The 26,500-nt window shown below is 41.7% G+C and overlaps 1 protein-coding gene across 6 annotated transcripts in view; it reads right to left on the bottom strand.

Annotated features, from left to right (window-relative positions):
• fermt2 (FERM domain containing kindlin 2) overlaps nt 1-26,500 on the bottom strand; it is a 147,034-nt gene that overhangs the window by 12,299 nt on the left and 108,235 nt on the right. For 5 of the 6 annotated variants that reach the window (XM_059957831.1, XM_059957859.1, XM_059957849.1 and 2 more), the window contains 5 exons: nt 21,620-21,754; nt 18,427-18,476; nt 15,443-15,567; nt 11,765-11,871; nt 10,064-10,285 (listed from right to left, as the gene is read on the bottom strand). In XM_059957831.1, coding sequence (XP_059813814.1) covers nt 10,064-10,285; nt 11,765-11,871; nt 15,443-15,567; nt 18,427-18,476; nt 21,620-21,754 — 639 coding nt within the window. The remainder of the gene's footprint in view (nt 1-10,063; nt 10,286-11,764; nt 11,872-15,442; nt 15,568-18,426; nt 18,477-21,619; nt 21,755-26,500) is intronic. The other variant, XM_059957874.1, reaches the window with a different exon arrangement.

Here is a 26,500-nt window from a genome sequence, read left to right as displayed (position 1 = left end):
CAGGAGGAACTCTGCAGGGGCCGAGGAGTATGTTGTAAACTGGAGCAAATGTGAAAATATTAAACATACAGTCATAGTGTCTTCCAACACGGAGTCGCCCTCTGGTCCAACTTGTCCATGCCAATTGTGTCACCCACGATTTATTCCCATCTGCCCGCGTCTGGCACATAATCCTCTAAACCACTTCCATCTGTGTGAGTATCTAGATGGCCTTTAGACATTGTTAACGTGCCCACTGCTGATCTAATTTCTGGCAGTACATATGCATCATAATTTGCGAGAAGAAGCTGCCCCATTTGTCCCTATTAAATCTCTCGCCTCTGACCTTAAACCTATGCCTCTTGTTTTCCGTACCTCCTCTCTGGGAAGCCATTCACCAATCATCAGCCCATTTACCAAGCTGATTATAATTAGTAATTTTACATAGCCTTCTATACTGTCTGCAATACTACCTATTTGACTATCGTCTACAAACTCATTAATTTTGCCTGTACATTCACATCTAAATCATGAATCTAAATTCACAAACAAGGATCTCAGCACTGATCCTCAAGGTGCACCACCAGACACAGGCCTCTAGACTGAGGAGCAACCCTCAACCAACACCCAGCAACCCCTCTCCCCCACTCCACTTTCTACCACAGAGCCAATTACTAATCCAAATAATGATCTCCCCCTGGATTCCATGCAATCTGACCTTCAAGTCTAGACTCTCATGAGGGAACTTGTCACTGGTCTTCCTAAAGTCCATATAGACAACATCCATTATCCTACAATTATATACTCTCTTGGTTATTTCTTTGAAGAACTCCAAGAGATTTGTCAGACACAAGTTCCCATGCAAAACTGTGCTGAATGTCCCGAATAAGACCCTGCTTCTCCAAATATCCCATCTAGCCCTAGTTCCATCTCATCCTCTTTCTTAACATCGACATGTTCTAGCACATCAGCATGTTCTATGCTGATTTCACGTGCGTCAATTTCCCACTCACTGGTGAATATTGAGGCAATGTATTCATTAAGGCCCCCCCATCTCCCCCAACTCCAGGCTCACGCTTCCTCTTTTATCTCTGATTGGTCCTACTCTCACTATTCTCATCCTCCTGTTCTTCATGTATGTGTTTAATGCCTTGGGGCTTTTCCTATTCTTACTTGCAAGGCCTTCTCACACACCACCCCCCACCACTAGCTCCGCTAACTCAATTCTTCAGCTCCTTCCTGGTTACCTTATAACACTCTAGAATTCAGTCTGACCCTTGCTTCTTAAACCTTAAGCCTGCTTCATTCTCCATCTTGACTATCTAAAATATCCCCATCCCTAGAGCCAATCCAAGGCCTTAGTTCATCTGCCTCTTGCATTGAAATAAATAGGTTTAAATCAATGTTTTCTGCTCTCCCTTTATGTGCCAATACTGACAACCAAACTTGCTCTCATTTGCTACCATTTAATCCCCTGATTTCTAATCATCTACTCAGCCTAAATAGCAAGTAAAACAGACCTCACTGTAAAACAGTCAGCAAAATTGCATTAAAATTCCATGGAAGCCTTAAGAAGCAATGCTGAGATTTGACTCTAGCACAAGGACAGCATTTAATTGGCTCCATTTCTCACCAGCAATAAGTGTTCCAGAAATTCTCTAAATGGGCCTTCAAACCTTTCTTAACAAATCAGTTCACACTATCATAAAGAATAATACCAAATAGCAACTTGTCCCAAGAGATAGAGAGAGTTGAGGAAGAAATCATCAGGAAAGACTGGTTATTAGAAATTGCTCTGCATGCTAGCCAAATGGCTGTTACTTAAAGGTTCATTGCTAATACCTTCAGTGTCTCCATGTTTATATTGACTATTTGCTTGGAGACTTCTGGACCTGTTCACAGGCATAACATACTGTACATCTTTACAAGACTAATTCGTAATTCCGGAATGCTTTCAAGGCCACTAAAGGGCCACAAAATCCTGACCTGAAACAAGCCTAACCACACAGTCGGTCTTTTTCAGAAGGGGGCTCAATCTCACCCATTCTGCTGCAAGGGTGTCCAAAATGTCCAACCCTACCCCTGCAGCGATCACCCAAGTGACTGACTGGATCACGACCCGGGCCAGCTGTCTGCCAGCACAATGCAACCAGGTTCCATTACTCGTCACACGCTTCTAGCTTTTAGCACCACCTATCCCTATTAAACTACTCTACCCACTCCTAAACTTTTCTCATTTTCTTTTGAATTACCCACCCAGCTGCTGCAATGCATTATCTTTCCAATTTATTCTGAGTGAGCTTGCAGAGGAAAAGACTTTGCCTACACAAATCTATGTAAAGTCTGCCCTATGGTAGACAAAGCAATGTCAGCTATGTCACCCCCACACCATTTATGTAGCTCTGTAAACACAGTAACATAATTAGACTAGTTTCTTGAAATTGTTCTGCCAACTAATGAGATTTTTCCCCCTCAAATTTCATGCACTTTGATGTGCACAAATATCAAAATAAATGTGTCACCTGTAGAAGAGGTCTAAATCTTTACCACACTTTTAACTCACGGAAGGTCTAGCTTTAAGAGTTAGATAACAGGTGTTTATATGACATAAATGATTACAGTTGCAGACCATCTAGCCTTGGACTTAAGCATTTCAGTACAAAGTCTAAAGGGATATCACATATACTGCTGTGCAATTGTAGTGACTCAAGCTATTGAATAACAAAGCTAGTTTTAAATTGCATCAAAGTAGATTTAGTGTTAAAACGGATGTTCCCTTTAGCTATTTTTTGCTAAGCAGAAAGACTTGGCCAACAGGAAACATTGTTATATGGACAGTAGAAACAGCCTTCAAAAATGAATCATTCTTCCCAGTTCAAAAAATGCCAGCACAGTGAAACATTTTTTCAGAGCCAAACCAGAAAATCCCTACAAGAGTTCTCCATGCATATGCTTGTACTTGGAACACTTCACTGTTTGGGTTTTACAGGTAAACCAATTTAAGCAGAATTTTGAAATGAGCAACAGCATATTCAAGTGAAATAATTTTACCATTAAGTGGGGAAAAATCAATTAAAAAATCTCAATGATTAAGAATTCTATGCTAATGTATATAATGCCAAGAGACTGCCCCCACTAGCCCCTTCAGTCTTTTATACTTTGCATCTGTCAATTACTGACAGCATGAAACTGGCTGTGCAGTCTTGCTTGCAATGTTGGTTTTCAGCCTTTAAAAAGCTAATATGTGATGCTTGACATTGTTTGTACCACTTTGAAAAATTATGTTCTGAACTACCCAGTTTATAATGTCTCCAAACTTAGATGCCATCTGTGTACTTGAATATATTATGAAAGATGGTGGCCCCACAAGAAATCAATGTGGTACAGTACTGGCCACACCCTGCCAGAGTTCCCAGTATCCATATTCATTATAATCTACATCATGACCAATCACTAACAAATTATGCATCTACTTCAATCAAGCTTATCTGACAATCTAATGAACAGTTTCAACAATCAGTTCCATTGGCAGGAATCATGAAATGCAGAAGGATAAAGCAAAACAGAATTCAATACTGTTGAATTCATCAAGGTTTCTTTTAATAAACAAGAGAAAATCTGCAGATGCTGGAAATCTGAGCACCACACCCAAAATGCTGGAGGAACTCAGCAGGCTAGGCAGCATCTAGCAAAAGAGTACACTTGATGTTTCAGGCCGAAACCCTTCAGCAGGTCAAGATTTCTTTTAAATTGTTCATTATGAAAGTTGGCCTAAGGTAACTAGTTTTACAGTGGAGTAAAGGCAATTAGAGAGGCATGAAAGAGGATCTGGCCAAAGTTGATTGAAAGGGGACACTAGCAGCTAAGATGGCAGAATTGCAGTGGCAGGGATTTCTGGGATGAATGCAGCAAGTGTGGAATAGATACACCCCAAAGGAGAATTCTAAAAGGAGCATAATGCAACCATGGCTGACAAGGGAAGTCAAGACAGCATAAACACAAAAGAGAGGGCATAAAATACTGCAAAAATTAGTGGTAAGTTAGGGGATTGGGAAACTTTTAAAAACTAACAGAAGGTAACTAAAAAAGCTATATGGAGAGAAAAGGTGAAATCTGAAGGTAAGTTAGCCAATGATATAAGAGGATACAAAACCATTTCCCCCCCCCAGATATATAAAGAGTTTAAAAGAGAGGTGAAAGTGGATATCCGAGCACAGGAAAATGACACCAGAGAGTTAGTAAGGGGGACAAAGAAATTTAGTAAGTATATTGTGTCAGCCTTCACTATGGAAGACACTAGTAGTATGTCAGGGCAGGAGCAAATATGGTTGCTATTACTAAGCAGAAGGCGCTTGGAAAAAGGTCTGATGGTGGATAAGTCAGCGAGACCAGATGGACAACACTCCAAGTTTCTGAAAGAGGTAGCTGCAGAGATTGTGGAGCATTGGTAATGATCTTTCTAGAATCACTAGATTCTGGAATGGTTCTGGAGGACTGGAAAACTGCAGCTATCACACCACTCTAAGGAGGGAGCAAGGCAGAAGAGGGGAAACTATAAGTCACTGACCTCAGTGGTTGGGAAAATGTTGGGAGTTGATTGTTAATGATGAAGCTTCTGGGTATTTGGGAGCACATGATAAAATAGGGCAAACTCAACATGATTTCTTTAAGGGGAAATTTTGCCTGACAAATCTCTTGGAAGCTTTTGAGGAAATAACAGGTATGTTAGACAGAGGAGAGTCAGTGGAAACACAAGTGAATCTGCAGATGCTGGAAATAAATAAAAACACAAAATGCTGGCAGAACTCAGCAGGCCAGACAGCATCTATGGGAGGAGGTAGTGACAACATTTCGGGCCGAAACCCTTCATCAGGAGGATAATGAGTCTGTGGATTTTGTTTACACAGATTTTCAGAAGGCAGTTGACAAAGTGCCTCACATAAGGCTGCTTAACACAATACGAGCCCATGGCATTACAGAACTGATACTGGCGTGGATAGAACATAGGCTGACTGGCAGGAGGCAAAACGTAGGAATAAAATGGGCCTGGTTGGTTGCCTGTGACTAGTGGTGTTCCACAGGGTTCTAAGTTGGGACAGCTTCTTTTCATGTTATACGTCAATGACTTGGATGATGGAATTGATGGCTTTGTGGCCAGGTTTACAGATGATACAAAGACAGATGGAGGGGCAGGAAGAGTTGAGGAAGTATGGAGTCTGCAGAAGAACTTAGACAGATTAGGAGAATGGGCAAAGAAGTGGCACATGTAATAAAATGAAGGGAAATGTATGGTTAATATTTTTTTTTAAATGGGGAAAAAATTCAGAAGTGCAATGGAACTTGGGAGTCCTTGTGCAGAATTCTCTTAAGGTTAATTTACAGGTTGAGTTGGTGGTAAGGAAGGCAAATGCAACTTTAGCATTCATTTCAAGAGGACGACAATATTAAAGGATATAATGCTGAGGCATCAAAAGGCATTGGTCAGACCACATGGAGTATTGAGAGCAGCTTTGGGCCCCTTAACTAAGAATTGACGTGCAAACACAAGGAAATCTGTAGATGCTGGAAATTCAAACAACACACACAAAATACTGGTGGAACACAGCAGGCCAGGCAACATCTATAAGGAGAAGCGCTGTCGACGTTTTGGGCTGAGACCTTTCGTCAGGACAATCGATGTGTTGGCATTGGAGGGGGTCCAGAAGAGGTTCATGAGAATGATTCCAGGAATGAAAGGGTTAACATTCGAGGAGTATTTGATGACTCTGGGACTGTACTCTTTAGAATTTAGAGAAACTGGGGGTGGGGGAGTGTTCTCATTGAAACCGATCAGATACTGATAGGCCTAGTTATAGTGGGTGAGGAGGGCATGTTTCCAATAGTGGGGGAGTCTAGGTCCAGAGGGCACAGCCTCAGAATGGAAGGATGTCCATTTAGAACAGAGATGAGGAAGAATTTCTTTAGTCAGAGGGTGAATCTGCGGAATTCATTACCCCACACGGCTATAGTGGCCAAGTCATTGAGTATATTTAAAGCAGAGGTTGATAGGTTCTTGATTAGTGAGGGAATCAAAGGTTACGGGGAGAAGGGAAGGAGAATGGGGTTGACAGGGATAATTAATTAGCCATGATAAAATGGCAGAAGAGACTCAATGAGCCCAATGGCTTAACTCTGCTCCTATGTCTTATGGCAGGGCATAACGAGTGTTGCAGAACACATAGATTTGGGAGTAGAAGTGCTCAGTTGGCTGGAAACAGCTGTGCAAGTACATAGGGAGGTTGGTTCAGCATTTAGCATGCTGGCCTTATCAGTCAGAGCATTGAGTTTAGGAGTAGGGACATAATGTTGCAGGTATGCAAGTCATTGTAAAAGCACACTTGGAAGTATTGTATATACTTTTAGCCACCCTGTTACAAGAAAAAACATTATCAAGTTGGAGAGAATGTAGATGATGCCGCCTTGACTAGAGGGCCTGAATTATAGGGAAAGGTTGGCCACATTGTATCTTTATTCCCTGATAAGCAGGAGGCATGCAGGGTGGCTGTCAGGGTCTTCTCCCCAGGATTGGGAAATTCAAAACTAGAATGGACAGACACAAGAAAAGATGGGAGCAATTTGAAAGTGACCTGAGATAGTTACACGGAGGGAAAAGAGTACCTGCAATGAGCTGCCAAAGGAAGTGGTCAAGGTAGATTTAATTGCATCATTTATGAGGCATTTGGATGAGTACAAGGAGGGGAAGAGCTGAGTACAAGCAACTGGGACTAGCAGGAGGATGCTATAGCCAGCTTGATCCAGTTAGGCCAAATTACCCGTTTCCATCCAGTATCACTCTATGGCAATGAGGAAAAAATAGTAGGGTTAATTTCTCCCAATGAGTGCGACCAAAGTGGAATTTTGGTCTGTACCAAAATGTTCAAAGTGGTAGAGAAAACATAAGAGAGTTCCATTTTGATGCTCGGGATTAACTTAGAATGCAGGAACCTAAAAATATTTGCCACACACACGAAATGCTGGAGGAACTCAGCAGGCCAGGCAGCATCTATAGAAAAAAGTATAGTTGACGTTTCGAGCCCAGACCCTTTGGCAGGACTGGAGAAAAAAAAAGGTGAGGTGTAGATTTAAAAGGTTGGGGGGGGGGGGTGGAGAGAGAAATACAAGGTGAAAGGTGAAACCTGGAGGGGGAGGGACGAAGTAAAGAGCTGGAAAGCTGATCAGTGAAAAAGATACAGAGCAGGGTGGAGAAGGGGGAGTCCGATAGGAGAGGATAGAAGACCATGGAAGCAAGAAAAGGGAGAGGAGCACCAGAGGGAGGAGAAGCGCAGGCAAAGAGATAAGGTGAGAGTACGGTGAAACAGTTTGTGGGGGCGAGGGGGGAGCATTACCAAAAGTTCGAGAAATCGATGCACATGCATCAGGGAGGTTACCCAGATAGAATATAAGGTGTTGTTCCTCCAACCCAAATGTAGCCTCATCGTAACAGTAGAGGAGGCCATGGATTGACATAGGAGAATGGGAATAGGAAGTGGGATTAAAATGGGTGGCCACTTGGAGATCCTGCTTTTTCTGGCGGACAGAGCACAGGTGTTTGTTGAAGTGCTCTCCCAAACTAGGTTGGGCCTCACCGATATACAGGAAACCACAGTAGGAGCATCAGACACAGTAAATGACCCCAACAGACTCACCTGGAAGAACTGTTTGGGCCCTGAATGGTAGTGAGGGAGGAGGTGTAGGGACAGGTGTAGCACTTGCTCTGCTTGCAAGAATAAGTGCCAGGAGGGAGATCAGTGGGGAGGAGCAAATGGGCAAGTGAGTTGGGTAGGGAGCAATCTCTGTGGAAAGCAAAAAGAGAGCGGGGGGAGGGAAAGATGTGCTTGGTGGTGGGATCCTGTTAGAGGTGGTGGAAGGACATCTCCTTCATTCTGGAATGAAAAGCCTCATCTTGAGAGCAGATGCAGTGGAGACAGAGGAATTGAGAGAAGGGGATGGTGTCTTTTACAAGACACAGGATGGAAAAAGCTATAGGCTAGGTAGCTGTGAGTTTGGGGGGCTGTAATAGGCATCAGTAGATAAGCTGCCTCCAGAGATAGAGACTGTGAGATTGAGAAAGGGGAGGGAGGCGTTGGAAATGGACTAGATAAATATGAGGGCAGGGGGGCAGTTGGAGGCAAAATTGATGAAGTCGACAAGCTCCACATGGGTGCAGGAAGCAGCACCAATGCAGTCATCGATGTAGCATAGGAATGGTTGCCAGTGTAGGCCTGGAACATGGACTGTTCCACAAGCTGGCAAAAAGGCAGGCATAGCTGGGGCCCCTGCGAGTGCCCATGGCTACACCTTTTTTTTTTGAAGGAAATGAGAGGAGCCAAAGGAAAGATTATTGAGAGTGAGGACAAGCTCCGCTAGATGGAGGAGAGTGGTGGCAGAGGGGAACTGGTTGGGTCTGGTGTCCAGAAAGAAACTGACAACTTTAAGGCCTTCCTGGTGGGGATTGGAGGTGTACAGGGACTGGAGATCCATAGTGAAAATAAGATGATGGGGGCCAGGGAACATGAAATAATTGAAAAGATCTGGAGTGTGTGAAGTGTCATGGAAGTACGTAGGAAGGGACTGAACTGGGGTGGGGGGATAAAACAGAGTCGAGGTATGCAGATATGAGTTCAGTGGGGCAGCAACAAGTATTTGCTGCTAAATGATACATATTTTTCATATTAATAGTCATGTAGCAATTTCAGGTAAAGGCAAAGTGAACGGCACCAGCAATGTAATAATTTAACTAAACAAACTTCCCTTTTTTCCTTCAATTACGGAAATGCCAATCTCTTTAAAAGATTTATCTAAAAATGGATTGGTTGCAAGCACAAGTTTGAAAATCAATGTCAGATTTAAAAGAATTCAAATTGATTAACTAAATCCACAAAATCCAACTTTCTAAAGCAAGGTTATAAATTATATTTATATACATTGAACCCAAAAATCATTACATGTGGAATTATCTATCTTTATTAGACATAAAGAATGCTCATCGATTAAGAAGTCACCAATTGGCAACACTCATCAAACTGTCAAGAGATTATAGGTTACAGTCCCAGACTGAGCAGATTATGCTGACGTGCACACAATACTTCTGAGAAAGCCGCATGGTCAAAGGTTCTTTCTTTTGGATCATTAAACGGAAGACCTGATTGCTTGCTCAGGCAGACAAATAAAATCCTTAAGGCAATATTTTGAAGAACAGAAATGCTCTCCAGGATTCTAGTTATTAATTACCCCTTCACCAACATAACAGAAAACAGCTTTCTTGATTGCTGCTGTTTGCGTGGCCACACTGTTAAGCTGCCTCCCTAATTTCATACAAAATAAAATTTAAGGACTTTATATCAATCTGCTCAAGATTTTATGAAAGCACTTACCATGAAAATTTTTCTTTATTTATCAGTAGAGAGCTCAAGTTAAAAAAAAACTTGGAAACAAAATGTTCAAGAACTTGGCAACAATGATTTTGCCATTTATTTTAGGAGCTGAAATGTCATATGATTCAAGGACTTGCCTTGAATTTCAACTCCAAGAACAGAGGCTTCCAAGATTCTGTTGAATCTGGAGAATTTGCAAAATTTCCTCTGCAACTAACTTCAGCATACATGGAAACAATAAAGCAGGAGAATATATAGTTCTTCACCAAAAAGGAAAAAGATATTTTGATCACAATCTTGACTTCAAATGAAGCACAACTATCTACAAGCTAAAATACATAACAGTGAATTACTTTAATACAAAATAGCAGCTTGTGTCAAGGTTACAAAACAGCAACTGCAATAACAAGACTTTTGCAATCCATATTATCATCTCTGATGGAAGAGTAAAGGGATTATCATTTCCCCACCGATTTTTTAGGTTCATCAGAAAATTTGGCATATTCTATGGAAATACTTAATCATGAACACATTTCAAATGAATTATTTGTTTAACCTTCAATGAGCAGGCCCAAAATTGCTCCTATTATTTCATCTACAAAACATGTCAGAATTGAAACAAACACCCTGCCACTCCACAAGCTGTCAAAAAAGATTTCTAAGAAAAATACCTGTTTGTTTTTATACTTCTTTAAATAGCGAGGGGACACGAGACACTCTGGATTGATGTCTGTTGAATTCTGGTCAGGAATAACTTGTGGGTCAGGGTTTAAATGCTGCATCTTCAAAAATGATAAGATATTCTGCACCTCAAGGCTGTATGAGCTGTCTGCCATCGTCTTGCCTTTTGATGCCAGCCTACAGGCTGCCATCCACTGTGCATACTGCTTCTCCTAACAAAACGGGGGAAAAAAATATTAGATTCAAATGAAATCTATTCTTACTCTTTTAAAAAAAAAGACTAACTGGAACTGTTCACTTCACAAATTATTCTTGGCCTTCAATGTTTGGGAGGGAGGAAGCATTCAAGGTCAAACTTACTGTTTAACTACAGATAATGCTTCATCCTGCATTGCATTTAACTTTCAAAAGGGGAGCAACAGAGACAAAGGAATAATAAATTGAGGAAAAGTAAATTATTTACCAAGAACTACTTTACTGGGGTCACATTCATCCTTTAAATTATACTATTGCTCACAAAATTCAAACAAATATTTAAAATTATAACATCAATGTAGTATACAAATTATGTAATTGTATTTGCTCAATATTTTTTGAAAGAAAACAAACACAAAGGAATATAGTCAAACTTATTATGAAAGTACATATATATCATATGCTTCTCAAAGTCCAACACTGTGTCCCTGTTGCGGGATGTAGAAACTAGTACGACTGGCCAACAGGGCTCTGGTGAAGCTGTATAGGCCAATCTCCTGTACAGAGAATGCAATGATTGCAGAAACATTGATGAACTCCAACCATGCCATCGACTTCAGAAGACGATGGAGACGGGAGGTCATCGACGGCCAGTGCTCCACGGGGAACTAAGGTCTCAGGTGAAGTGCCGTGATGTCACCTTATACTCTTTGAGGAAACCAATTTAAAAACTAGATTACTTTCAACACAGCATATTGTACAAGCAAAAGGAAAAAAATGCATGTTAGCTTTTGAATTGGATTTTCATTTTCATTTCTTGTAATTACTCAGACCCCACATAGCACTGACTTGTTACCACGAGATAATTCAATTACTTATTGAAATTTTAAAAAATGACAAAAGTTCATTCTAAACAACACTTAAAACTTCTCAAGTGGTTGCCACTACAGTAAACACACAGTCAGCCAATGAGAATGTTTTACCTAAGCTCTGAGCCCATTCACAGCCAATCACGTATTAGTTCTCACTCTGCCTCCCCTGCGTGTGTAAACAGCTTGCTTCCTCGCCAATTTATTCTTTTTTTTCTCCAACTATAATGTCTGAAAAATGGCCTGCAACTTCCAGTGATGGGAGTACATCCAAGATGTCTGGGAAAAGCCCTAGCATGGATGTAAACTGCAAGTGATTTTTGAAGAAGCCAAAGGTAGAGGAGAACTCACAGCCTGGGCCTGCCCCTAAGGTGTAATCACCATACGATTTCCTCTGCTGTTGCTGCTCCACCGATGGACAGGTTAGGCCTATTTGTGTGTTTGTTACTCCATGAATTACTCTGCATACATTAAAAATAATATACCATACAAATCCGGTTTGATTTTAAAATAAATCATTTTGCGAGGTCTGAGTGTACAGGCCATGTTAGATCAATGAAATTATTATTACAGCAGCAAGATTATCCGGGGGTCTAAAAAGTTACTAAATTCAAGGTAAATACTTACATTATCACAACGGAGCCAGATTTCATTCATCCCCTCTGCCACCGGTATCAGCAACTTGATATTGAATTTTTGGCTGGATATGTTTACATCAGGGGTCACCTCACAACCTATTACATAAAATCATTGCTCAGATTATTCACCACAGCTGTGATTTTGAAACATTCCTTACTGCTTTTCTAGATAGCAACAAATCAAATCAGTTAAAAAATCATATTGCATACAGAATATTGGAATGATAATTGGCCGATTAATATCTGATGCAGAGTGGTAAGTGTGTACAGCAACTATTGCAATTCCCTATCAGATGGTTAGAGGACTATTAGTCCTGTTCCTGCAGAAACAAAATGAGGGTATCACATGTGCTACTGCTGGAACTTGTGTAGAAGCACACCCCAAAATAGTTCCATAAGACATAGGAGCAGAGCTAGGCCACTCAGTCCATTGAGTTTGCTCTGCCATTCCATCATAGCTGATTTCTTACCCCATTCTCCCGAATTCTCCCTGCAACCTTTGACGTCCTGGCTAATCAAGAACTGGCCAACCTCCGCTTTAAATATACCCAGTGACTTGGCCTCCACAGCCATCTGTGGCAATGAATTCCAGAGATTCATCATTCTGGTTAAAGAAATTCCTCCTCGTATCCACTCTAAGTGGACACCTCTCTATTCTGAGGCTGTGCCCTCTGGTGCTAGACTCCTTCACTACAGAAACATCCTTCTCACATCCACTCTACCTAAGCATATCAATATTCAATAAGTTTCAATGAGTCCCCCCCCCAATTCATCTAACTGTAGCCAGTACAGGCCCAGAATCATTCATCTCTGCTAATACATTAACTCTTTCATTCCCGGAACCATTCTCATGAACCTCCTCTGGACCCTCTCCAATGCCAACACATCCTTTCTTAGATAAGGAACCCAAAACTGCTCACAATACTCCGTGCTGTCTGAACATTGCCTTATAAAGCATCATTACAGACTTGCTTTTAGATTTTAGTCCTCTTGAAATAAGTGCTAACATAACATTTCTCATTACCACCAATTCAACCTGCCAATTAACCTTTGGGGAATCATGCACGAGGACTCCCAAGTCCCATTGTACTTCTGATTTTTGAATTTTCTCCCCATTTAGAAACTATTCTATGCCTTTATTCCTTCCACCAAAGTGCATCGCCATACACTTCTACACTCTATTTCATCTGCCACTTCTTTGCTCATTCTCCCAATCCTTCTAAGTCCTTCCACAAGCCACCTGCTTATCAACACTACCTGCCCCTCCACTGATCTTCATATCACCCATAAACTTGGCCACAAAATCATCAATTCCATCATCCAAATCACCGACATACGTATAATGTGAAAAAAGTGATCACAACACTGATCTTTGTGGAAAACCATTAGTCACTGGAAGCCAACTACAAAAGGCCACCTTTATGTCCATTCATTCCCTCCTGCCAGTCAGCCAATCTTCTATTCAAGCTAGTATCTTTCCTCTAATACCGCGGATTGTTATCTTGTTAAGCAGCCTCATGTGTGGCACCTTGTCAAAGGCCCACTGAAAATCCAAGTATACATACACCGATTCTCCTTTGTTTACCCTGCTTATTATTTCCTCAAAGAATTCCAACAGATTTGTCAGGCAAGATATCCCCTTAAGGAAACCATGCTGAGTTTGCCTATTTTATCATGTGCTTCCCCCGAAATCGCATCCTTAATAATGGGCTCCAACATCTTCCCAACCACTGAAGTCAGACCAACAGATTTCCTTTTGTTCCTTTTGTTCTGTCCCCCCCCCCCCTTCTTAAAGAGTGGAGTGATATTTGCAATTTTCCAGTCCTCTGGAATCATGCCAAAATCAAGTGATTCTTGAAAGATCATTACTAATGGCTCTACAATCTCTTCAGTTACCTTCTTCAGAATAATGGGGTGCAGTCCATCTAGTCCTCTCAGCTTCCCAAGCACCTTCTCCTTAGTAATAATAAGTACACTGACTTCTGCCCCCTGACACTCTCAAATTTTTGGTATACTGCTGGTGTCTTCCGCACCGAAGACTGACGCAAAATGCTTTTTAAGTTCATCTGCCAATCCTTGTTCCCCATTACTACCATCACAGTTTCATTACACAAGGCATCTACTTGTATACCAACTGCTCCATCTTCAGCCCTATCACCCCAGTCCCCTTCCCTTGCCAAGTTAATTTAAACCCTGCCCAACAGCTCTAGCAAATTTATCTGCAAGGATATTGGTTCAAGTGCGACATGTCCTTTTTGTACAGGTCATACCGTCCCTGGAAGAGATCCCAATGATCCAGAAATCTGAAATCCTGCCCCTTGCACCAATCCCTCCGACACACATTCATCTGCCAAATCGTCCTATTCTTACCCCTAATGGCATGTGGCACAGGTAGCAATCCAGAGATTACTACCTTGGAGGTCCCACTTTTCAGCCTTCTACCCAACTTCCCATATTCTCTCTTCAATACCTCATCCCTTTTCCTACCTACTGTATGCCACCGGTACCAATATGTACCACAACTTCTGGCTGCTCACCTTCTCTCTTTAGAATGCTATGGACCTGATCTGAGACATTACTGACCCTGGCACGTGGGTCTCTTTGACATCCACAGAACTTCCTGCCTGCCCCTCTAACTATGGAATCCCCTGTACAAAGACACTCCTCTTGCTCCCCTCCCCTTGAGCTACACAGCCAGAGACCCAATCTCTGCTAAATCAACCCCCAGCAAACAGTATCTAAAGTGGTATACCCGTTGTTGAGGGAATTAGCTAAAAGATAGTCTGCACTGGCTTCCTCTCCCCTTTCTCTCTACTGACAGTGACCCAGTTACCCACGTCCTGTACCTCCCTGCATGGCCTGTTGATCCACCCCTCAGTCCCTGAATGATCCAGAGTTCATCCAGATCCAATTCCTTAACACGGTCTGAAAGAGATTATAGCTGGACGCACTTCTTGCAGGTGTAGTAGTCAGGGACACTGGAGATCTCCCTGCCTTCCCACAGGGAAGATATTGGAGGGGTAGTAGATGGTTGCCTTTCTGATTTTGTTTTTGTTGGGCTGTCTTAACAAGGAATAGAAAAAGAACAAAATACAGATGGAGAAAATTGGAAATAAAAACAAAAAAAATGCTGGAAACACTCAGGAAGTCCAGCAACATCTGTGGAAAAGAGTAACAAGGTCAATGTTTCACGACAATGACACTTCAGCAGATTTCTGAGAAAGGTTCTGGGGCCTGAAGCTGTTTCACTTTCCACTGACGATCTTTGGCCTGCAGGGTTTCTCCAGCAGTTCAAGGAACATAATGCTTCTATTACAATATTTCTAACCATGACCTGCAGATAGTATTTGAATTGAAGCATTATCACAGTTATGGCCAGATTCCATCTGATTTTCTAAAACGGTATTGCAGAAAGCAAGTTCTTAGCTGCTTTTATCATAGGAGCATTGACTCCAGATTCCACTGGAAAATATCAGAGTTCATTAATTTCATCTGTAGAAGAATTTATTAGTTCTAATTCATGGGATCTATGTTACTCAATATCCATTTCACTTCCCCCCCCCCCCATTTTATTATGCAAGTTGCATTGCTTTCCCTTAAAGCCGTTGAGCCTTTCTTGGACATTGGGAACCATGGTATTCTGATGCATCAAAAACATAACCCTCACCTCGCAAGTTCATCTGATGAGCTGGAGGTCCGTGGGATTCATCTTTACTTTTGCAGCAGGAAATGGATGTGTCTTTAAATGTACACCAGTATGGCTTGTAACCTTTCAACGTTAATTTCTTTGGTCTGCAGGCAGAAGGATATTTTCAAAGAAAAATATCTATTAGCATATAAACCACTTGCGGGTCAACACGAGTTTAACAATTCCAACAATGTAACTTGCACCCGAGCTATCAACTAGATTTATTGTCTGCAGTCACTGAAGTCATACTTTAACAAATAATTTTAGTATCTAATCATGAAAATGACAGAATATTTACCACACATATATATAACACAATTGTATAACTAATGGGATCTTCTCTGCCAAAAGAAATATATCACTACTACCACACTCTCTCAAATTTTAAACGTACTATTTTGGTGGCCACAGAGAAGAAAACCCTTTGAAAACAAACAAGACTACCATGAGCATTGCTGTCATACTTTACAGATCTTTGCAAAAATCTTTACTGTTGTTAAAGTCCATGGAAAACCCTTAGCTTCCAGGGGTCAAATACTGCAACTGTCAATTGAGAGATTGCCCTTTTGGGTACTGAGCCAAGAGTTTACTCTTAGATCATCTATAAATGTCAACAAGGGAAAAAAAAACTCATCAACTTGTTGGCAAATGATCTGATAATTACATTGTACACATACTTCTGCACCTGGGTAGAATATTAAAACTGAAAGTGGGGGGGGGGGGGGTAGAAGGGTGAGGTAAGGTATTTTTTTCCCCACTGTGAAGATTGGAAATAGGAGCCTTTTGAATTACTGCCTACTACTGGCAGCAGACTCCTAAGTGCACAGTTGATGAAGCTGGCCAAAAGCAGTGTTTCAAATATGGGTGCCGATTGAGGTTGCGAATGTCACTCTGTCACTATGATTTTTTTCAGGGTTGGTCAAAAGTCCGAACAGCTAGCTTGCTGAGTAAAACCATGTGAGATTCAATTCACAATCAGGTTGATAATAATCATTAAGTATCATTAAATTCACTCCAATTATACAGAGATGTGTGTAACAGCACTTCATGGATTTCTGAAACAAGTCTCAGATTTCTTCTTCACTTTGTTCTCTCAGTACAATGTGGGCATTGTGAATGCACAACAACGGCCAGAATTTATACAGCATCTTTAATATAAGAATCTGCCCCTGATGATTCTTGGTGAAGGTTTTCAAACAATGTTTCCCTCTTGACTAAGAGGGTCCAAGCAGAACATTTTAAAAATGCTCATGGAGAGAGTTGCAAAGATCAGAGCTGTTGGGTAGGAGGGAAGAAAGTAGAATGGTCCTTGTCGATCAATGAAGACAAGCATCAAGCAGTAGGGAAAACTGAGGAAAAGATTTAAAATAGCAAAACACAACAAAATGCTGCAGGAACTCAGGCCAGGCAGCATTTGCAGAGGGAAAGGGGCTGAGTTTTGGATCAAGACCCTGCACCTGGACTGAAAGTTTATAGGGGAGATGGATGTGAGAGTGAGTGGTGAGGTGGGGCAAAAGCTGGCAAGTGAATCAGAGTGAGGAGGGGTGATTTGATAGAGTCCAATAGAGGTGGTAATGCAACAATGGAAAAGGGGGCAGAAGGTGGAATCTAATAGGAAAAGAAGGCTGCAGCATGGAACCAAATAAACTCCACCAAAAGGGTGGAGATGGGAACAGTGGGAGAAGGTGACTGTGTGGGTGATGGGCAGAAGCAGTGGTGGAAGAGAAAGAGAAGGAAGAAACTGGATGATATGGAGCAGGGAGTGGGGAGTCTGGTGTTGGGTGATACGGCCTGCTTAAATCATGAGGAGAGAGGGTGTCGAGAGAGGGGGAGTAGATTACCCAGAACTGTAGAATTCAATGTTCATGCCATTGGGAATTAAGTTAAAAGGTTTAGCTACAGCCTGCAAGGATGTGTGAACTTCATACTCAGCCTATTGCCTAGTGGAGCAATGGCAATTCTTTCTTAGTTATTGTCAAAACTGCTGACTATCCTAACTTGTTTAGCAGGCAGTCACAACCAGCATTACCCATCTCCCAGCACAGCCACAGTTAATAAGTCACCAATAGCCCATTTACTAATGCCTACCACTACATCACCATTTCTTGGATCCCAGATTATGCTCTTGGAGTCAACAAGACATCAACAGCTTTCACCCATCAGGAAAAGCCAATTAATGTCCAACTGGGGAATGCAGATCTTAGAATTGTCAAATAATTTGAAGTTTTAAAGGCAGCTGTCATGACATCTTTATCCTACAAGTCTCATTCATTTCCTAGTTTTCCCTCCCTTTCTCCCAAGAATATAAGAGGAGGTGACGTTTACTCCCTATTCGTGACCAATAATTGTGCCTTTACACACTTAGAAATGCTCACCCCTGGAGAAAACTCATGAGATTTGGACACAGGGAACATTACCGACCATGTTATTCGATGATTATGATAACTGGTATAGATAGAGGTTCATTAAAATATGCCCTATCACTGTAGTTTGCAGCAGACTCAAAGGCTGCATTGTGCAAGATATCAGCTTACTTTACACAGTTAGCCTTTGGTTCCCTCCCCTCCCATCACAGGTGGTTGCACATGATACACAGTATTCTGTGTCTTTGTGCCATTCAGATGTGGTTATTTAAACAGATGAAAAGATATCAGGTGCATCAGTAAAATGCAGAGCAAAGCAAATATCAACTTTAAAAAGCTGTGTTAAGACTTACCCAGTACAATGCTCATTTCCTAGGAGCAAATGACATTGAACAAGCAAAGCTTTATAAGTTCAATCTGTTCTCTATTTCTCATAAAAAGAGAGGACCATTGGTAATGAAGACAGCAAAGCACGAGAGGACTAGTGGATAATACAGCAATCTGTTCATTTTGAACAAACACTCTTTCTGTCAGTGAGGAAAAGAAATTAAAAGGCCCCAAAAGGGAGCAAAATATGCCAATGGAAAATGAAAATCTTACTTGAACACTTTTAAATGGTCAGCCAGTTCAGGAATAGAAGTGATATCACCCTGAAACAAGAATAAGTTCTGAGTTAACAAGTTAATTTTGAAAAGATAAAACCTATTTTTGGTTAGTGAACTACTTGAAGGTTAATGAACTGAATATTCCAAATATTTTCTAGTACAAAAGTGGTAGGTACAGGTTTTAGCAAAGAAAAATTATTATTGTGTTTTTTGCACTTGGAAGACAACACAGGTTGGGATATTATAGCAGGATATTATAAGTATGATATTCAGCGTCAGAGTTGTACTACACACAAAGAGGCCTTCCAACCCCAATCATTCATGTCTACTCTGAAGACCATCAACACTTGATCCTGTTTTCCCACATTACATAGTAAACCTACAGCACAATACAGCCCCTTCAGCCCACAAAGCTCTGCCAAACATGTCCTTACCTTAGAATTACCTAGGCTTACCCATAGCCCTCTATTTTTCTAAGCTCCATGTACCTATCCAGGAGTCTCTTAAAAGACCGTATCGTTTCTGACTCCACCGCCGCCGCTGGCAGCCCATTCCACGCACTTACCACTCTCAGCTTAAAAAGCTTACTCTTGACATCTACTCTGTACCTACTGCCAAGCACCTTAAAACTATGCCCTCTAGTGCTAGCCATTTCAGTCCTGGGAAAAGGCCTCTGAATATCTACATGATCAATGCCTCTCATTATCTTGTACACTTCACCTCTCATCCTCTGTTGCTCCAAGGAGAAAAGGCTGAGTTCACTCAACCTATTCTCATAAGGCATGCTCCCTAATCCAGGCAACATCCTTGTAAATCTTCTCTGCACCCACGCCCTTCCTGTAGTGAGGCAACCAGAATTGAGCACAGTACTCCAAGTGGGGTCTGACCAGAATCCTATATAGCTGTAACATTACCTCTTGGCTCTTAAACTCAATCTCACGATTGATGAAGGCCAATGTACCATATGCCTTCTTAACCACAGAGTCAACCTGAGTAGCAGCTTTGAGTGTCCTATGGACTCGGACCCCAAGATCCCTCTGATGCCCCACACTGCCAAGAATCTTGCCATTAATGCTATATTCTGCCATCATATTTGACCTACCAAAATGAACCACCTCTCACTTATCTGGGTTGAACTCCATTTGCCACTTCTCAGCCCAGTTTTGCATCCTATCAATGTCCCTCTGACAGCCCTCCACACTACCCACAACAACTCCAACCTTTGTGTCATCAGCAAATTTACTAAACCGCCCCTCCACTTCCTCATCCAGGTCATTTATAAAAATCATAAAGAGTAGGGGTCCCAGAACAGATCCCTGAGGCACACCACTGGTCACCGGCCTCCATGCAGAATATGACCCATCTACAACCACTCTTTGCCTTCTGTGGGCAAGTGGGTTCTGGATCCACAAAGCAATGTCCCCTTGGATCCCATGTCTCCTTACTTTCTCAATAAGCCTTGCATGGGGTACCTTATCAAATGCCTTGCTGAAATCCATATACACTACATCTACAGCTCTACCTTCATCAATGTGTTTAGTCACATACTGAAAAAATTCAGTCAGGCTTGTAAGGCATGACCTGCCTTTGACAAAGCCATGTTAATTATTCCTAATCATATTATGCCTCTCCAAATGTTCATAAATCCTGCCTCTCAGGATCTTCTCCATCAACTTACCAACCACTGAAGTAAGACTCACTGGTCAACAATTTCCTGGGCTATCCCTTCTCCCTTTCTTGAATAAAGGAACAACATTCGCAATCCTCCAATCCTCCCGAACCTCTCCTGTTCTCATCGATGATGCAAAGATCATCACGAGAGACTCAGCAATCTCCTCTCTCACTTCCCACAGTAGCCTGGGGTACATCTCCTCTGGTCCCAGTGACTTATCCAACTTGATGCTTTCCAAAACTCTATTACACCTATGTTCCTTTCTTATCCCAGTGCATGACCAAATTCCATTAAACACTGCAGATCTATTTGGTTGCACCATTTCCTCAGGCAGCTAATTCCATATAAGCACAACTTGCCCTTCACATCTCTCTTAAATTTCTCCCCCTTACGTTAAACTTATGCCCTCTGGTCTTGGGCTTCCTCACCTTCAGAAAAAAGACTCCAACTATCTTCCATATCTATGCTCCTCACAACTCAGTGGCTAGAGTCATGATTTACAGCACCAGTGATTGGGGTTCAATTCCCACCGTGGCCTGAAAGGAGTTTTGATGATTCCCCCCCCGCCCCCATGATTGTGTGACTTTCCTCTGTGTGCTCTGATTTCCTCCCACATTCTAAAGACATGCGGATTGGTAAAGGTATATCATGGACTTATCTATGTTGCCACCGGAAGCATGTCGATGCTTGCAGGATGCCCCTAGCATGTACTTGGACTGTGTTGGTTGACGCGAATGATGTATTTCACTGCATGTTTTGATGTTTCGCCGTACACGTGACAGATAATCTTTAAACAGTATAATCCCAGCATATCCAAACTCTTCTTATAACTGCAGTCCTCCATGCCAGACAATAGGTAACCTGCTGAACCACTTCACTTTTCCCAAATGCTACCACATCCTCCGTGTGGCATAGCAACCTAGGCTGTACACAATACACAAAGTGAAAACTGTGTACATTTGCAATCTGACTTAATGCCTTGACCTACGAGGGCAAGTATGCTGAATACCTTCTTCCTTACTCAATCTATCTGGCTCAGCGTTTTCAGGGAACCACAAACCTGCAACCCAGGTTCGTCCATACATCAACACTGTAGTTGTCCATGTCATTTACTGTGTAGCACTTGATGTCTCTAAATGTATTACCTCACATTTGAATGGACTCAATTCCATTACCGCTACTCCACCCAACTTTCCAATTGGTCCCTGTCTCACTGCATCTTTCTACAACCTTTGCTCTCCACTCCTCCACCAATACTTGTGTTACCAGCAAATTGACTAGTTTACTTCTACACTCTATTTGTACGCAATCGCAAATTTAGTGTAGATGTTTCTGACAAAGTGACTCAACTGGCTGTCAGTATCTTGGATTGATCTCGCTACCAGATGCTGTGTTTGTAGAAACACGCTAACTATCAGACTATCTTGAATCAGACAATCTTGATGATGTCTTTTCACTCAAACTCTGTTTCTTTTTAACCACAAGGTAATAAAAATACAGCTGAGATATAACATACCAGAATGGTTGATGTCTTGCCACCTTCCAAAGTAATCTCCAAGTCAGAAAGGGCCGCATCGACTTCATCTACTTCTTTTTCACTGTTGTTCATGTGATTCTCAGATGACATAATAGATAATTTATTGATGTGGTACTGGGGGAAACAAAATGCCACTTGATTGATTATTTTAAACAAGCAGTTCCATTCTTCCCATAAACATTATGGCACATAGTACAGAATCTGAGGGGGAAAGAACCTATAGTACTATATTAAACTAAACTCGAGATGACAAGTCTATTTTAAAGGTTGGCCCTTTTACTAGGCTGTTAGATGTCAGTTTTGGCTTAGGTATGACATTCTCAACCAAAAAAGTTTGTGATTGAAGCCCAACTTCAGGCTGGAGAACGTATACCAGGCTGACTGAAAGCTCCAAGATTCAGTCCTCATCTTCCTTTTCAGGTAGGCAGCAAAGAACAGAAGACCTCACATTTTTTTCTACATTATGTTTCATGTCCAGTCTGTTCGGTCAACTTGTGTTTTCATCGAAGCCTCCCCACATATTGCAACACAGCTTTGTATCAACAGCAAATAGTTACATTACATTTGATATTCTTAATTAAATTACTGATTGTGAACAGCTGGAATCCAGTATCAGTCTCTGGCGATCCCATTATCTTTGGCCTCCCAATCAAAGCATAACTCATTTGTCAAACAAGAGAAAATCTGCAGATGCTGGAAATCCAAGCAACATGCACAAAATGCTGGAGGAACTCAGCAGGCCAGGCAGCACAATTGGAAAAGAGTAGAGTTGACATTTCGTGCCAAGGCCCTTCGGCAGGACTGCAGAAAAAAAGATGGGAAGTAGCTTTAAAAGATAGGGGAGGGGAGAGAGAAACACAAGGTGATGTTAAACTGGGAGGGGAAGGGATGGTAAATAGCTGGGATGTTGATTGGTGAAAGAGATACAGGGCTGGAGAAAGGGGAGTCTGATAGGTTGGGATAGAAGGCCATGGAAGAAAGAAAGGGGGGGGAGGAGCCCCAGAGGGAGGCGATGGGCAGGCAAGGAGATAAGGTGAGATAGGGAAAAGGGGATGGGGAATGGTGAAGGAGAGGGTGAGAGTGGGGAGGCATTACTGTAAGTTTGAGAAATCAATGTTCATGCCATTAGGTTGCAGGTTACCAGACGGAACATAAGGTGTTGTTCCTCTAACCTGAGTGTGGCCTCATCACAACAGTAGAGGAGGCCATGGACTGACATGTTGAAATGGGAATGGGACGTGGAATTAAAATGTGTGGCCACTGGGAGATCCTGCTTCTTCTGGCGGACAGAGCATAGGTGTTTGGCAAAACGATCTCCCAATCTATGTCGGGTCTCACCGATATACAGGAGGCCACACTGGGAGCACTGGACAGAGTATATGGCCAACAGACTCACAGGTGAAGTGTTGTCTCACCTGGAAGGACTGTTTAGGACCCTGGATGGTTGTCAGGGAGGAGGTGTAAGGACAGGTATAGCACTTGTTCCACTTGCAAGGATAAAGTGCCAGGAGGGAGATCAGTAGGGAAGGACAGATGGACCAGGGAGTAATCCCTGCGGAAAGCAGAAAGTGGGGGGCGGGGGAGGGAAAGATGTGCTTGGTGGTGGGATCCCATTGGAGATGGCGGAAGTTCCGGACAGTTATGTGCTGGACGCAGAGGCTGGTGGGAGGGTAGGTGAGGACAAGAGGAACCCTATCTCTGGTACAGTGGTGGGAGGTTGGGGTAAGAGCAGACATGTGTGAAATGGACAAAATGCAGTTGAGGGCAGTGTCGATGGTTGAGGAAAGGAAGCCCCTGTCTTTGAAAAAGGAGGACACCTCCTTTGTTCCAGAATGAAAAGCCTCATCCTGAGAGCAGATGTGGTGGAGACGGAGGAAGTGAGAGAAGGGGATGGTACTTTTTTAAGTAACAGGGTATGAAATGGTATAGTCCAGGTAACTGTGAGAGGCTCTAGGTTTGTAATAGACATCAGTAGATAAGCTGTCTCCAGAGACAGAGACAGTGAGATAGAGAAAGGGGAGGGAGGTGCTGGAAATGGATCAGATAAATTTGAGGGCAGAGTGGAAGTTGGAGGCAAAGTTGATGGACTCATTGATTCAGCATTTGTACCCACTGTTTTCTATTGCAAACCAATTCTCTGTCTACACTTTAGCACATGATCCTCAACTCATTGCATTTTCGAATTTATTGTCATCTCATATGGCACCTTATCGAAGGATTCCTAAAATCCCAATATGTTGCATAAGCTGTCTCAACTCTTTTCTGCCAGTTACAAAACCAAAAGATTGCAACATACTTTACAATAATTTTTTCTTTTATACATGCATATTGTCTCAGCCCAATCTTATTTCCCAAGTCTCCTATACCAACACTTCCTTAATATTAGATTCCAGCATTTTCCCTACACTATCTGATGGGATACACCCTCATCCTGTTCACACTGTTCATTCTAAAGCCTACACCAGTCCTTATGCTAACACATCATGCTCAAAACCCATAATTTTTTGACTGCAGACTTCTTCAATCATTGACAAATCTAAGATGCTAAGAAATGAAAGGAGTAGGGCATTTGGTCTCCTGTGATCGTTAAACCATTTAATAACACCATGACCTGATCTTTTGCTTCATTACCATTTTTTTTCTGCCCAAACCGCAGATTGTCTTAATATACAAAAGAAAATCTATTGAGTTCCTGAAAATACTTTTGGTACAGGGAACAGGGTTAATGAATTTCAAAAAATGATCTACCAGATGAAGAAATATCTGTTAATTTCAGTCCTAAATGACTGTTCATAAAGGCTGATTTATACTTGTGCGTATGGGCTATGCCGCAACCTACGCCGTAACCGATTTTCACTTCTGCATCCCATGCGTTGGTGTGTGCCAAAATGTTAGTTTGGGGTGGGGTTTCTATGCTACTGTGTTGAGTTTCTTCATGAGAGACATGGACGAGGAAATGCATTTCAAACATTTTCACATGCTGGCAGGTAGATTTGACAATTTGGTTCATCTATTTCGCATCGGTGTACACACAGCCTCCAGACGTGGCGGAGAAGAAGCAACTGGAAATGTGTAAGAGGAAATGCGATGCTACCAAATGGACTAATCACAGTTGTTGCAGTCTGCATTGCTGCAACGCGAGAGTAATTTTCCTGGAGAGGTGCACGTCACCCTATGGCGTAGGGTAAGTGGTACCTACAGCGTAGATGCGACACACAAGTATAAATCAGCCTTTAATTGAGTATTGTTGACTTTTGGCACAAAACAACCAAGGCAGGGTAAGAATCAACTCCACATACACCCTGTTGGAAATTAAGAATGTTATATATCGCATTTTTGCTCACCTCTCATTCTTCTAAAGAGTATTGTTTCAGTCTACTTAACATCTCATAAGTCAAACTGCTGTCCTAGGAATTAATTTGGTGAACCTCTACTGCACTCCCTCAATTGCAATTACTTCTTTCTTTGGGTAGAGAGCGATCAGTACTGCGTACAGTTTTCCAGATGTAGTCTCACCAGGGCCTGACATAATTGGAGCCACATGGCCTTACTATTGTACTGAAGTTCTCTTGCAATAAAGGTAAACAGACAATCATTCTTCCTCATTAATTCCTAGATCTGCACATGGACTTTCAGTGCGTTGTGTACAAGTTCATCTGTTCCTCTGAATAGCAACAAGCATCATCATTCAGCACTTAACAAAGGAAAGGAAGTGTTCACAATTCATAAAATATATGCTCCTGCTTCAATTTTAAAAGGTGTGAAACATTTTTCAGTTTCAACAATGAAGAATGAACTGGAGCAATTGAGATAGACTTAACAAAAAAGTTATGTCTGTTTTGCAGTGTTTTATTGTTGCCACATTAAAAAAAATCAGTGTCAAAGTTTCATAATCTGAACGCATTCACTCGCCTCACATATCAAAGTCAATAAATCTGGTTGAACTTTTAACCATTCAGTGCAAGCACTGGTTCAGAAGCAATTTTAAAGTAGTACAGCACATTAAATCAGACTATAGTTATATACAGATTGTTCACATTCTACAAATCCCCAGAGATGTGCACCATGACATTAAAGGAATGTTAGTTTATTAACATCCCAGATCATTGGTATTGGCTTGGAAGTGTATATACTCAAGTGTTATAAAGTCATAGAACACTACAGCACAGAAACAGACCCCTTGGCCCATCCAGTCTGTGCCAAACTATTAGCCTGCCTAGTCCCAACGATCTGCACCTAGATCATAGCCCTAAAAACCCCTTCCATCTATGTACTCATCCAAATTTCACTTACATGTTGAAACTATGCATCCAGGACTTCCACTGGCAGCTCGTTCTACACTCTGAGTGAAAAAGTTCTCCCTCATGTTCCCCTTAAATATTTAACTTGACTAAATATTTGACTAATGCCTACAATGTCATAATGCCACATGCTGATCCATGCCCTCAGCTCACCCGCATTTCCTACAATACTCCTTGCAATGAAATATACACGCTAAAATTAATTCAGATGAATATACTGATATTCAACAAATGCATTCCAACGCAGAATGCAGTTCTGTGGGAACTGGAACACATTCCATATTGTCTAGTAAGGATACAATAATGCTGATAGTTAAGCTCACTTTCCCCCAGCACTTCTCCCATGTCCTTCTACACATTAAAAAAAACCTCAAAATTATTCTGTCATTTATTTCCATTGTGTACCAGTTTGCTATCAACAAAGTCTGCATGCATTGAACTATGCTCTTGTCCGGTGATCTTGCTTTATTAAGATTCCTTATAATCCTTTCAATTAATTTTAAATGACTTCTTCCTTTCTCTTTGTAAATGCTGACAGACTTGCTGCAGAAGGAACACT

Source organism: Hypanus sabinus, chromosome 2 (genome assembly GCF_030144855.1).
Source record: "Hypanus sabinus isolate sHypSab1 chromosome 2, sHypSab1.hap1, whole genome shotgun sequence".
NCBI lineage: Eukaryota > Metazoa > Chordata > Chondrichthyes > Myliobatiformes > Dasyatidae > Hypanus > Hypanus sabinus.
Note: the sequence above shows the minus strand (reverse complement) of the source record. Positions and strands in the feature narration are given on the sequence as shown.